The 14,341-nt window shown below is 36.6% G+C and overlaps 1 protein-coding gene across 4 annotated transcripts in view; it reads left to right on the top strand.

Moving 5' to 3' along the window:
• ACSS3 (acyl-CoA synthetase short chain family member 3) overlaps positions 1-14,341 on the top strand; it is a 69,637-nt gene extending 55,296 nt beyond the window's left edge. For 3 of the 4 annotated variants that reach the window (XM_032105308.1, XM_032105309.1, XM_032105311.1), the window contains 6 exons: positions 662-725; positions 6,989-7,070; positions 8,060-8,182; positions 12,926-13,025; positions 13,109-13,284; positions 13,558-14,341. In XM_032105308.1, coding sequence (XP_031961199.1) covers positions 662-725; positions 6,989-7,070; positions 8,060-8,182; positions 12,926-13,025; positions 13,109-13,284; positions 13,558-13,623 — 611 coding nt within the window. In that variant the 3' untranslated portion in view covers positions 13,624-14,341. Of the gene's footprint in view, positions 1-661; positions 726-6,988; positions 7,071-8,059; positions 8,183-12,925; positions 13,026-13,108; positions 13,285-13,557 lie in introns of those variants that run through there. The other variant, XM_032105310.1, reaches the window with a different exon arrangement.

Here is a 14,341-nt window from a genome sequence, read left to right as displayed (position 1 = left end):
GAATGTAAGATTATTTGTAATTCAGATTATTATTCAGATTCAGCTGAACATTGCTTTCTTTGCTTGGGCAGGCTTCAAAAAAGCATGTAATCCTTATCAGGCCAGTCTGTCAAAATCTTCCCTCCCTGTTTTTCTATGGTTCAATTGCTTCACCTTAAGTAATTTCATTTTCATAGGCCAAGCTGGTACCTGTCATTCCTTTCTTATGCCCACACCTTGAGATGGAATGGATGGTTTTAGTAGCTTAATTTCCCAGATAACTGCACAAAAGAGGCTATTTCAGATGATTTCCTCAGAAATCTCAGTATCAGGATATGATGCTTTCACTGAAGGTGGTGGACCAGTGTCATCCAGGGAAAAGGCTTCATGCAGTATGAAGGTTTCTTTTACTTTTTAGTTCTGTGTTTTTCCCTTTTGGGACTTTGTGCTATTTCTGCCTTCAAAGCATGAGTATTATTTAAGACTTTTTGTACTTCAGGCTGAATGTTAATAAAGTCATGAGATTATCCAGTTTGGCACTCCCAAATTACTTAACTCCTTTTGTTGCTTGGTGCATTGCCATTCTGAAGTGAGATGTAAGTTGATATCCATAAAGAAAGACACTTTCCTCCACCTGAAAATGCACTACTAAACTTTCCTTCCTATATTATTTTTTTTGCAGTCATGATTCTGGATGAAAATAAGAAACCAGTGAAGGCAAAGACTTTGGGAAATATTGTGGTAAAGTAAGAAAAATAAATATCTTACTGTTAAAAGAAACTTCTTACATGGGTTGATTGTCTTTTGGCTAAAGTTTATATAAAAAGCAGAATAAATGAAGTAATGAGGATTGAAAAGCATGTCTGTCTCTGATACCGATACCAAACTGCCAGAATGTTTTATGTCCATTAATGTTGAAAAATTGCAGATGAAATTGTGTGAGTGAATGAGTGTGGATTGCTTAGGTTTTTTTCTTAGACTACAGCAAAGGTTACCATTTTCTGAATTACCAGAGTGTTGGCACAGGATGATGCCTTCCTCTTGTGTTGTACAAGCAAGATACCGAATCATTCCCTTCACTATTTTATCTTTCAATTTAGTGAAATGGTACAGCAGTACAAATTGACATACTTTGGCTTACAGGTGTGATGCTGCCTCTTCTTTCACTGTCTCCTAATCCCAATTAATGCACATTATTTGGGGGAGAACATGTATTTTTTGCTCTCTGTAAAAAAAAGCTAGATGTCTCTGTGTGTGCTTTGCATGAAAGAGTGTTCATTTGTAGCAGTACTTGGACAAAATACATGCAGGAAAGGACTCCAGAAAAAAAAAATATATCAAAACCCCCTGTTTGCATCATATAGGTGATTTTAGTAACGTTTTCCAGAGTCCTGTCAGGTGAGTTCCATAAACTTCAATATTCTTTTTGAAAGTACACCTTTCTCAGCACATTTCCTTAGATAAAATGCCTCTTTTTAGATCACTCTGTGAACATCAGTTACATGTATCTTGCCTGTTGCCTTCTCACTGTTGCCAGAACCTTTCCTTACTCCTGTAACATTCTATAGGCTACTGCTCTTTACAGCCCATGCCAGCTCTGTATTCTGGATGTTCTACAGGCTTTTAGGCAAATGGCATTTTCTTCAAACAGTTTTGTTTCCTCAGAGAGAGACACCTGCTTTGTGATGAATGTGGTAGCTGTAGCTACCTCTTTTTTCAGTTGCAGAAAATAACTTCAGCTCTGAACACTTTCTAACTGCCAGCAAATACAAGTCCCAAAGGAAATGTATTCATCCATTTCTTCTGTGGTAGATTTTGGAGAGCTCTGGTAGCTCAGAGTCTTCACTTCTTGTTTAGATGAATGAAAGGAAATACAAAGATTAGCATTAACCTTGAGTGAACTGAAAATCTGTCAAAAGCTGAAGCATTGGGATGGATGTAGCAATTTGGATGAATTGTTAGTGCAGTTAGCTGAGGACTGCAGAGCTGGCTGAGGCACACGAGCTGGGGGCGAGAGACAGGATCTGCAGGCGCTGCAGCTGCAGACGTGCAGTGCTAACTGTGGGTGGGCTGGCGCAGTGCTTGCGTGGGAGGTGGAGTTGCTGAGGTGGGGAGGCTTTTTACTCAGCTCTACTACTGATCTAATGTAACTAGACCACTGAAAGATGCCATCTACTAAATCCTGCCTGGGCCGTTGTGGAAACTAAAGTAGTATCACATTAAGTTATTGTACTGTGTAATGCAGATATGTGTTTTCAGGATGAAGTCTATACCCTGCCTCATTCTCAGCATCTTTGGCTAAGTCACCAGGACACAGAGGTGTAGGTTTGAGTGCTCACATGGTCTCCCCTGACTCAGCAGACTCATATTTGGGCATAGTTTTCTTGTGACATATGAATGAGAGTGACCTGAGTGCTGGAATCCAAGTGGTATGAAAACTTGTGGTGTATAATTCATCCAAGATTAGTAAAACAGTAACTTTTTCAAGGCCAGGAAATACTCAATAAACAAAAATAAAGGACAAAATAATCTCTGAGAGATGGCTGTTTAATCTAGCATAAGGAAATTGGAAGCTGAAGCTAGATGCATTCAGATGAAAAATAAAACACTTTTAGCAGTGAAAGTATTAAGACATTGGAATAAATTCTTGGGAGTATGGTGGTTTACTTTGACATTTTTAAGTCTAATCTAACCTAGATTTCTATTTTAACCAAAAGTTGTTGATTGAGGCATGGATTTAGTAGATGGCATCTTTCAGCCTGTGTTATATGGAAGGTCAGTTTAAATAAAGAACATGTGCAAAAAATTTATCTTCCTTCTACATGTTTATCAGCTTTGTCTTTTCCCTTTCCACATAAAACAGTAAGAAGGTCTTCCAGTGTGAGAGCAATTCTGGCTGAGTACATGTAAATACCATTTAAACTTTCCTTACTTTGAAATTTTCCCAAGCACTTTCACTAGTTTTTGAGGGCTTTTTCTCTTTTCCCACTAAAGCAAAATCCAAGTGAGATCAACTACTTTTATGACACCTTTCAGCTAACAGAAGTAGTATTTCATACAGATTGATGAATGTTCAAGATCTTCTACTATTCTCTACACTTTTTCCTGTGTTTTTGTTCCTAGAGTCTGAAAAAGCTTCCAGATGCCTTTCAAACTTGCAATCAAAAATTTTTATGAGTGATGTTTATGCCCAGCACTACATAAACTCTTGAGTAATAATTATAGCTGCCAGTCAAGATGATTTTGTTCCATTCAGAAGCCCAAACTCATTTAACAGTGGCTTATATTTGCTTTTACTGGCTGTAATGAACAGCCTCTGAGTATCATTGTCGACCATAAAATAAAAGGATATATTTTCTGAATTCCAGCAAGGTAACGTCTCCAATCATTTTTTACCTTCATTTCAGAAATCTGCTTTTCTGTGCAAATTCTCTTTTGAATTCTCTGTCTATAATTGCTTGGTTCCATTAACAAGGAATCTTACACCATTTTGATGAGTGGCATTCTGAAAGGATGTGATCTGTAGGAGTCAGATTTCTTGGGCTAAGGTAAAGGTGGGCTGTTCTGTGAAAAATAACCACCACTGTATGAAAAATAAATGAACTGTGAAACAATACTTATAAAAACAAATAATGATTGTAATTTAAAATTCTCTACCAGAAAGCAGTTACTGTTAAACTACTTCAGGTTTTTTGTGGTGCTGTCAAGCTGATTCATCTTAGTCTTTCCAATTTATAATGAAATTACCTGGTTATCTTTGTAAAATGTGACCAGAATGAATCTTTGTTAAATGAACCCATGTAATTTAAATCGTTAATTTACACAGTTTTCCTGGTTTTTCTGATGCTGTTTTAAATGTATTCAATCTTTAAATGAGAAATAGGCCTGGGTCTGTATTCTTGTACTTCAACAAATTTAATCTTAATTTCACTGGAGTAAATGGAGAATAGCATAATTTGTACTGCTGTTATTGTGCTGGTGAGAGAGAAAGTTAAAAGACAGCTAGGGAAATACAATAAATATGTCCCAAAGGGAAACCAAGCAAAGCAACTTCTTTGTACATTGTGAAAATGATGATGAAGGAACCTACCTCCTCCTGTCTTGTTCTTCTGTGATCCTGTCCCTTGTGAAAGGAAAGTAGGACCATATGTGGAGAAATCATGCTTACTTATGCATACCCCTCATTTTTGGTCATTATATCCTCTTAGTAAAAATAGCTCCTAAAGTTCTTGAGTATCAACTCAGTTTTTGGACAAAGAGGCAACATTTTTTAAATAATTAGTTATTGTGGGTGTGTGTTACATTTTCTAGGGCAAAAAGACCCAAATCAAACGTCTCAAAGTGTTCGGTTTCTTTTTTTAATGGAGTGGTTGAGAAAAGCAAGAGATGTTTGTTTTCAGATTGCTGTTATTTTCGGACTGTCTCATTTTATCTCTTCTGGCTCCTTGCATGTAATTATGATCCAGTTCTGCTTCCTTTGGTATTTATGGCAGCATTCCCACTGACAGCAGTGGTTTGGAGGTATATTTGGCTCTGGACATTTTAATTCTGATATCCTGACAAAATTTCAATATGCATAATTATATTCTGGCAAGATGAGTTCTACCTTTATTAATTTGCATTTGCACAGAACCTAGAAATTCTACTTGGTCATGATGCCAAGAACTCTGCTTTTATCAAAGATTCACATGTGCCCATTGCTCTGGAATTACTGTGCCTGAAAGACTAACATGGAAGAGGGCATTTACTTTTTGCTTAGTGAATGAGGTCCTAACTGTAATAGTGTTTCACAGAAAGCCATGGAAGCACATTTTCAGATGTTTTCTGTATTCTGCTATGATATGTGCTGTAGAGATACCTGTGATAGCCACTAGTTAAGCAGTTTGCTTTCCACAGGCTCACGAAATATGCTGTGTGGATGTATTTATCAGTACAATTTTCCTAAAAGAAACAAACAAACAAGCAAAAAACCCCCACCAAACTAGAACATGAGACACCCCTGGTCTCCCCATCTGAAAAAAAAAAAAATCCAAACAAGGACAAGAAAACCAAATAGTGAAAGTGAGGATTGTATTTTTGGTGATATGTTCCACACTTCTATGTTTAGATTTCTAAACAATGACAGAAAGGAAAATGCTTTTCTAATTTCAGCAATAAAACTGTTCCTTTCTATTCAGTGACTAACTGCAAAGTACTGAATAGAGCTGTGGGGAAATTAAGGACTTTATCAATATGAATTGTTCTTTCTCTCCCATCACAAAGATGTTTCAGTCTGCTAAATAAATTTAAGGTGAAAAATTTGCAATGACTTGAGGCTGTTATGAATTGCTATGCTATTAGCAACCAGGCAACAGCAATAGTAACTGCCATTCTCTGGTGGCTTTTCTTGAATCTAAACAAGAGATTTTTTTTCTTTTAAACTCATGCATACACAAACACTAGGATCAATATATTGTTTTCTAATCTTTCTTTCCAAGGCAAACACTCCGTGGGTCATGTTTTTATATCACAGAGATTTTACTAAGCTTGAAAGGCTTAAAATAGGGCAGTGATTTTCTTCCAGATGGGCAGAAGCCAACCTGCCCTCCTGAACCCTGGGTGACTACTTGGGAAGTGTCTTGGCATTTCTGGCCATACCTTAACCGTACTTTCAAGGAACATCATTTACGGGATGTTTTGAGCCAGAACCCTCAGAGAAAAAGCAGTAATATTTATAGTAGTATATTCTATTATGCTAGCTCAGAATTAAGCTGAAAAAACTTGGTTTGTAAAAAATCAAGAATTCAAATCATTACTGGATGATACGGCCTTTTCAGTGTAGTTTGTACTGTTTTTACCATAGTTAGGATTTTTTTAAAGTGTGTTTATTTATCTATCTATCTATAGATAAGTATTCTTTTTGTAAATGCAATGTTAGAAATGTACATGTGGCACCTGTTCTTGTTACTGACCGTCATAGGAGACTTGTAATGACACGAGAATTGCTATGCTACAGAGAACTGTTCCACTGCTAGAGATGTTGCCTTCTGGTGTGACAGGGATACTATCAGTAGGAAATAAAATACCTCTGGCTAAATATTTGCTAGTTAGCAACGCAGGCATAAGCTAGTAAAATCTATATGGTGCATTTATGATTTTATCAAAATAAATATGTTAGTTTACACAATCATTCTCTCTTTGTTATTAGGGGTAACTTCCTAAAACTTGTGTTGATATGCCTGAATATATATATCTTAGGCAGTTAAAGAAATCTGTGTTTGACCCTGTCAGAGCTTTGAAGGAACAAGCACTCTGTTAGCTGAGGCTTCTGCAGCTTCTCTTCTTCTGACAGATGTGTATGTGAAGTGTCCCATATTTTCTCATGCCTATATCATTGACTGAAGAAGGGGTGTTTAGTATACATTCAAAACTCAACTAATAAAGCAATCCAGAATCTTGCAGCTTTAAGCACAACTATTTTAGAAAGTTCTGTTAGTGAGTTGTATCAATATATTTTCAAAGACCTTATCCAGTATTTCCAATAATATTATGCACACTTTAAATAGAAAAGCATTTTTATTCAGATTCTCATGATTGAAGTCCTTTGAGTTTTATCTTTTTACAAAAACTGAAGATCTTTGTCTGATAATTTGTCTTTCTATGCAGGTGTGAGTGTGTATGGGTGTTAGAGAAAGAGACACCTTTAATAATGCAGTTGTCTGTACCATGGTGTGTATGCACAAATTACTGACAGATGCTTACAGTATATAGTGTTTAATAGACTGAGTATTATTTTACTGAGATGCTTGTATTATATAAAAGATAGGTCTGGATACAGTGCAGAGCTATATACATTTGATGACAATAATATATAGCCTTTTTTATCTCTTACCAGCATATTATTAAGCTGAACTGTTTTCTGATTGTGTAGACGATTATTTATCTGAAAACAAAGTGTGAATGGAGAGCATGAGTTGTATTTGTTATATCTGTTTTTCTTACTACTTCTCTCTGCTCTTTTCAATTTAAGGTTGCCTTTGCCTCCTGGAGCATTCTCAGGTCTTTGGGAAAATCAAGAAACTTTCGAGAAGTTGTATTTCCAAAAATTTCCAGTAAGAATTATGAAATCAATTATATAAACTTCTGGTAATGCTTCAGAATTGAATGATAATAGATTTAACCTGGGAAACAGTTTTATCATAAGTTGTCATAATTTAATTGGAGATAACTGATATATGTATATATAATTAAAACCATTTCAAGGTAAATCCTTTTTCATCTATAATTTTTTGTATGCTGTTGGTTTTTTTAAGATTTGAAACAGAAGAAATAAACCTTAAGCTTCTGAGCCAAAAAGTCACTTTATATCATTTAATCTAAGATATAAACCTGCAACCTTACACTAGCACAGCTTCAAATACACTCCTCCTGTTGGCATGCAGCCCTGCTAGCTTGGTATCAGTCCAAAATTCACACTTGCCCACTGTGCACCTAAATACACTGGAGGCTTTTTGCTGCATTAGTTATGTTTCCTTGTCAGATGAACTATCCAAGGATTGTCTTCCTTCTTTCCTTGTAGAAATAGGTAGATTGGCCCTATACAAATGTTCAGAATGGAAGATTTGGCTCAATGAAAGTAAATGAGTGAATTGGTCACGCAGATTATTTTCCATGTGCAATTGCATCATGATGACGATGTATGTTTGGATACAGCAAACAGGAGTATCTTTAGGAGCAATTTGACAGCCGTCATTATATTGCAGCAATTCCATTCTGCTTGTGTAGATCCAGGCAACATTATTCTCCAAGCTGTCAAGGATCAAAGTAAGCGAAGTTGGAAAAAAGTCAGGGTTTATCTATTGTCTTCTTCTCTGTATTAACAAAGACAACAAAACCTTTCTGGAAAGGGAGCTGCACAGGATAATATGACATAAAATGGTGAAAAATATTACAGAATTAAATCTTTTAAGCACCAAAAGCATATATAATTTGAAACAGATCTATTTTTTTTTGGGGGGGGGGAGGGGGTGGTGCTCCTTGGTAAATTAAGGAATATTCCTAGTACTCTTTCTGAATTTATTTTGCATTGTGTTGTATTCAGGGATATTATGATACTATGGATGCTGGTTATATGGATGAAGATGGCTATCTATATGTCCTGTCTCGAGCTGATGATGTGATCAATGTTGCTGGACACAGAATTTCAGCAGGTGCGATTGAAGAGGTTAGCATTGCCCGACAACAAAATAGAAGAGTGAAAGATGAATAAAGCAAGCTGCGACTGAAAATTCCACAGTTCATCACATCTCAAAATCTCACACAGAAAGATCTCTCATATTCCTTCTGCTTGTTTTGTTTGCGTTGCCATTGGTGCTTTTAACCAAAACATTTCCTGTTTCAGGTTCTTCCTATTAAGATGCTTTCCAGAAACATAACAAATTTAGTGAATAATAAGCAGTTTGTACCATGGGACTGATAAGGCAGGCATAATTTGGTATTTGAAGGTGGAGTTAAGGGGCAGTGTGGTGGCAGTATGGGAAGCGTAAGATATTTATTTGGGAATACATTAAGATAGTGTAGTGTCAGTGTGACATGTAGTTTCACCAGCTGCTGAAGTTACTTAGGAGTAGAAACTTTTTTCCTAAAATACAGTGCTCAGTGTTGGCTGATTTTTTTTTTCAGAGGTTAACAGTTCAGTGCTTTTTCTTGATTGGAAGACTCCACAGTTTTTTGACAGCTGTTTTGTCTCTTATTGTATGAGAAGTGCTAAATGAGCAACGAAAATTTCTGTAAAAAAGCCCTGCTGTTAAATTGAAAGTCATTAACATAATACCCATGCAACTCAAAAAAAGTTGAAAATGTGAAGTTCATGATAGTGTCTGAATTTCCTATGATTGTTCACTCACCTTTCTGGAGTCACTGTGATTGATTGCCAGTTACAAATTTCCCTGATGACATATCAATTACTTATTCAGGGAGTATAGGAAAAGGTGTGCTGTGCATGTACAAGAGAAAAGTACGCTTTTAAGAGCGCTGAATTTAACTGTTCACTGAATCAGAAACTAATCTGTGAATCATTTTTTGGTTTATAATGTCTGTTAGTCTAGTGCCTATTTTGTTTTTGGAGGCTAGAAAACTTAGAAGAGAATGGAAGAAAATCTGATTACACAGAAGTGAACAAATTCACATAAACATTAATCCATCAAGGATCGGTCAGCCGGGGAGCGGAAACAGCTGATTGGGTCTGTGGAGATACAAAGGTGCTTTCAGTCTGCTTAAACTTCTTTCCCTTAGAAGTAGTTTTTTGTATTGCCTTACTAAAGCACAGCTGGAATCTCATCCCCACCCCTTACTGCTCTACTACTCATGGGCTGAGCTGGGCATTTTCTTTGCTTCAGCCTGAGTCTGAAGCTACAGTAACAAATGATGAATTGAATCACCTCCTCTGCTGTATTACCTTTGGATCCATCGTACTGAGCTCAGTGTCTCTGTTTTTCTCCCTGCTAGTTAGGACTTTCCCCTAGAAACAAATAATGTTTCATCACTGTGACTTTCTAGAACCTTTTCTATTCACCTTTTGAACAAAGCTAAAAATGAAAGTGGTGTAAATGTATATACAGCAAATTGCTAGTTAAATGGGAAGGTGTTAAGAAGACCACAATTAGCTCCTCAGTAAGATGAGTAAATACAGAATTAGAGGTCCATTGAATCACCATGTAATTGACAGTCACCTTGTTGAGCAAGTATGTTATCTACATTTACACTATAGCTGCATTACAAGCTTAACAAGTTTTTCCTTAGTGCTTTGACTAAGTGTTCCAGCTCTGTTATGTTCCAAACAATTAGTTCCTTTGTCTAACATATTTGTTAATACTATTGGAGCTCCGTGTTTGCTGCAATGCAGTAGATGTTACAGTTTACCTGGCCAATCAGTGAATGGTAGCCATTTTGGGAACCTCATCTTGTGTTGATCCATCCCTCTCTTTGGTCTGTAAATCTGTGGTGTCCCTTCTTGCCCCTTCCTGGAAAAAAAAAAAACCTTAATCAAATCTTGACTATCTGAGGCAACAGACTTGAAACTGGGGAATCTCTTTGCCCTGATCATGATGTTTCTGTCTGCTGCCATATTTGCCATCCATCCTTGTGCTCAGTGATACCAGGAAAACCATTTCACTTCCTCAAGTTTTTTATTACTTTTAAACAATTTTTAAATGTCTAGTGCTGTTTCTATTCTTTTCAGTTGTTTTACAAAGTTTGATAATTTTCAAATTAGTATTTACTGATTTCAGTCATTTGAAGTTAGCATTTGAAAAGTCAAAGGCATGTTGATAGAACTTTGGATAGACTGAAGAAAAATACTACAATAACTGCACTATTCCAGCTAACCATAAGACTTATTCATAAGTGACAGACTGGAATGACAAAAAAAAGCTGCAACAAAACAATCTGGCAACACTTAAGTCTCCACCTTAGGAGTCCTGTTGATGCCTGGTAGGTAATTATAATATTTGATGGTAATGTCAGATTATTGTTGATCTTTTTCCTGTGTTCCTGTGGAAAACAGAATTTACTGTGGTTGTAGACTTAATAGTCTACTTTTCCATAATTCATTGTCTTTTCCTTTCCTGTTTTGGGGTTTTTTTGGTTATATATGTCTATCAGGTTTCTCTGGCCATATTCAAGAAGTGAGAGCAGGAAAAATGGATATTGATAGCAGGATATGGAATGCATTACTGAGGCTCTGGCCTAGAAGTGACCAAAGTGCATTAAGTGTATATGATGCATTGAAACACTGTAGGGATTTGGACTTGCATAAGATTCATTCCTATATGATTTGTCAGTGTGGATACAATGACTTTTGGACTGCACCTGAATTCAAATGCATTTGTTTACATTCAGCTTTTTGTAGCATGCTCTTCTGCCCTTCTAATTCTGGGATAAACCCAGTGCACTCTTCTATAATTAGCTTGTGCACATCCTATTTAATTCCTGTGAAAAATAATCCAGTTTCAAAAGCTGTGCATAAATGGTCATGCTTCAGTGCTTTGATAGAGCATGCATCTACTGTTAGGTCAGTGTTTTCCATTTGCCTTTTTTCTGGCATGGGACATTTCTAGGATCATAGTTTGTGAAATGAGTGTAGCTTCTGACAAAGTGTGCTAGAAACACATTGAGCAAATTTATTTTGCTAAAAACTACTTGGTGTATTGAGACAAAAGACACAGACTCTGCTGGATGCTAGTAAAGCAGCAAGTAAAGCCAGTTTATTACAGAAATTTATTGCAGCATTTTTAGTTCTCTAAGTTTGGGACAAATTCCTCTACTTAGACTTCCTTTGCCCCCATTCCCATAGCAACACTATCAAGTCCTTGCAGACACGCCGTTGCACCAATGGTGACCTCATCCGCATCATCTTTACGCCAAAGTGGTCAGGTTGTGGTGTCCTCTTCATTCTGTCTTTGCTTCCTATTTCTTGCCTTGAGTTGTATGTGTCGCACAGTTTCTACTGAACCAAGGCTAGAAGATCTGCACAGGTATCAGCTTCCGTTGCTGTCTGGCTCCTGACAATGTGTGTTGTACTGACCATGACGCATGGAGCCAATTTCTTCTTCCTGTGTTGACTATAAAGCCTAAGGATGATGAAATCTGTTTTGAACGTGGGTTGTCATAGACCCTTTGAATTGTTCCTTCTCCCATCAGTTTCATAGGGCATACAAGAGCCTCCCTTTTGTTAATTGGAACAGCAGGGATTAGCTTTCTATTCTTTAAAGGTTTTTTTTCCTGTCTTCTCTGTGCTTTTTCTGTCTTTCTCATTTTCACACCATTGTATGAGTAGCCAATGCAAATGTGGTATTCCTACTTAATAAAAACAACCAAAAAGTGGCTTTATTCCTAAAACTTAGTCATCCCATTGCCTTTGATTTTGACAACAGAGTGCGTGAAGTTCAGTTATTAGCAAGCGCATAGCCCTTGTGTGCACAGATAAATTAAAAAGCACAATCACATTATGTGGCTTCTGTGTCAGGGTCAGGTTAGGTCCTCTTTGTGGTCGAGTCCAGAGGACTGAAAAGTGCTGAAAGCACTGTTGACAGCAAAATACCCCAAAGTGCACTGGAAAGAGCCAGTTGCTTTGGAAGAGGATTCACAACTGCTGGCATCTTAAGGCCAGCTTTGTCTCAGATTTGGTGACATACATCTTGGTATGTACTGAGACATCCTGGTGACTGTTTTCCAGGATGTGAGTATCTCAGCTGGCTAATTGGAAGGAAAAGAGCATCTCTTACTTTTTTTTACCTAAAAAAGAGTTTGAGATATTTTATCAATGTGATGTTGTGTAAACATGTTGTAGGAAGGAGGGAGCCTCTGGTTTAATTCCTTTTTTTGTCTCAGGAAGCTGAGACCTAATGTTTCCAAGAGAATGAGCTGAGCTAGGCTGGCTGCAACCTGAAGCTTGGCATGTATTTGGCCTTGGTTGAAACTATGCTTTTATAGCAGCGAAGGACAATAAAATAAGAGTCAGAGAGAATGAACCAATACAACTTTATAATTCTTTATATAAATAGGAGTGCTTCTGTGGTTTTGGTCCTTACTCCATGCATTTAAGTCCCGTGTTACTCATAATGTTAGACAAATGTTGTTTGTTCCAGCAAAGATCTCACTAACAAAACCAAAGACGTGATACTCTTACAAAGCTGTAAGGAAATTACCTGTGGTTTGTTCAGTATTTCTATTTTGTGCTGCCAAAGTTTTTATTTCTTCTGTTAGTTTGAAAAACATGCGTGAGTATATATGGAAGTATATACACGTGTACATCTTGAACACATGTAATTGGAATCCTGAGGTGTAGCATCCTCTTGCTGTCAAAATGTAAGAAAAAGCCTATGTTTTATGTTTCTGACTATGCCATTTCTTTCACTGAAATGTTATCTATTATGAGTTCAGTTCAGTTTTCTTTTCTATCCCCCAGTGTATTCTCTTCCATCCTGCTGTTGCAGACTGTGCTGTTGTGGGCCAGGAGGATCCTTTAAAAGGACATGTTCCATTTGCACTGTGTGTACTGAGACAAGGTACTGAGAGCTCACTGATAACTGATATCACTAACACTTGCAAAAGTCTCAGAAGAGATAAAGGATTTTACCTTCTTCACTAGGTATTAAGACACAAGAGGGTAAGATTTTGGAAGAGATTGTTGAAAGAGTTCGGACCAACATTGGTCCAGTAGCGGCTTTCCAGAAGGGGATGTTTGTGACACAGCTACCTAAAACACGCTCTGGCAAAATTCCACGTTCTGCTCTTTCTGCACTTGTCAGTGGAAAGCCATACAAGGTAAGTTGGAGATGTTTGCTTCAATGAATTAGGCACAATGCACATCCAAAGGCACAACATGGTGGTTTTGATTCTCTTGACTGTTCTGCAACTGGTCTGTAACTTCAGGTAGTATTTTATGTTTTATTTCTATCGTAGATTATCCAAAAGATTTTCTTGTTTCAGAGCTTTACAGATACCTTTTCCTTGATTGCTTTTGAAGTACAAATTTAGAAGAATCTCTGAATGGAATTCTTATCTACTATCACATGCTTCTGTATTCTTCCTTTTCAGATAACACCAACCATTGAAGATGCTAGTGTGTTTAAACACATTGAAGAACTGCTAAAGAAAAATTAAATGGGGCAATACATAATAACAAGCATTTCAGTTATTCAAGTATACAAAGAAGCTTTTTTTTTGTTAAGAATACCACATTTTAAAAACAAGTGATGATTTGGGACTAAATATTTTTACGGCAGTAACATTACTGTGTTCTTTACCGTCTTGCTGCAGCCGCTGACACATATTAAAGTCTCTGCATGCTGTCAATATATGCTGGTTATTAAGATGGCTAAGAATTGCAAATAGAATTCATACATTTCTGTAGTCTTAAAGAGAAGGAGTCATTGGATTATCCATCTTATATGGTGTCATGTAAGCTTACATTTCAGTCTGTTATTTTATAATGTGACCAGTAACTTGAGTTTAGCTAAAGCAGCTTACAAAAGGTAAGTCATGAACAGAGGACAGCAAAAACTAGGAATTCAATTGTGAAAATTGTTGCAGACATAAATTGTTCTTGTAAATTATAAGTATTTGTCTTTCAGATTTTTCTAAAATTAAAAATTTCAAGATTAGTTCTCTTGATTCCAGTTTCTTTTTTTCCTAAATCTTTCTGCTATAAGTCAGATTCCTGTAATTTTTTTTTTTTTTACTCAATAACTTTCTGAAGAGTCTTTTTTGTAAAATGATAAATAATTTCTGGCTTTCAAATCTCTGAAAATCTTGATTTGTCCACAGTAATATTCAGAAAAACCCATGTATGTTAAATAAAGACAGGCATTTACCCTTTGCA

Source organism: Corvus moneduloides, chromosome 4 (genome assembly GCF_009650955.1).
Source record: "Corvus moneduloides isolate bCorMon1 chromosome 4, bCorMon1.pri, whole genome shotgun sequence".
Taxonomy (NCBI): domain Eukaryota; kingdom Metazoa; phylum Chordata; class Aves; order Passeriformes; family Corvidae; genus Corvus; species Corvus moneduloides.
Note: the sequence above shows the minus strand (reverse complement) of the source record. Positions and strands in the feature narration are given on the sequence as shown.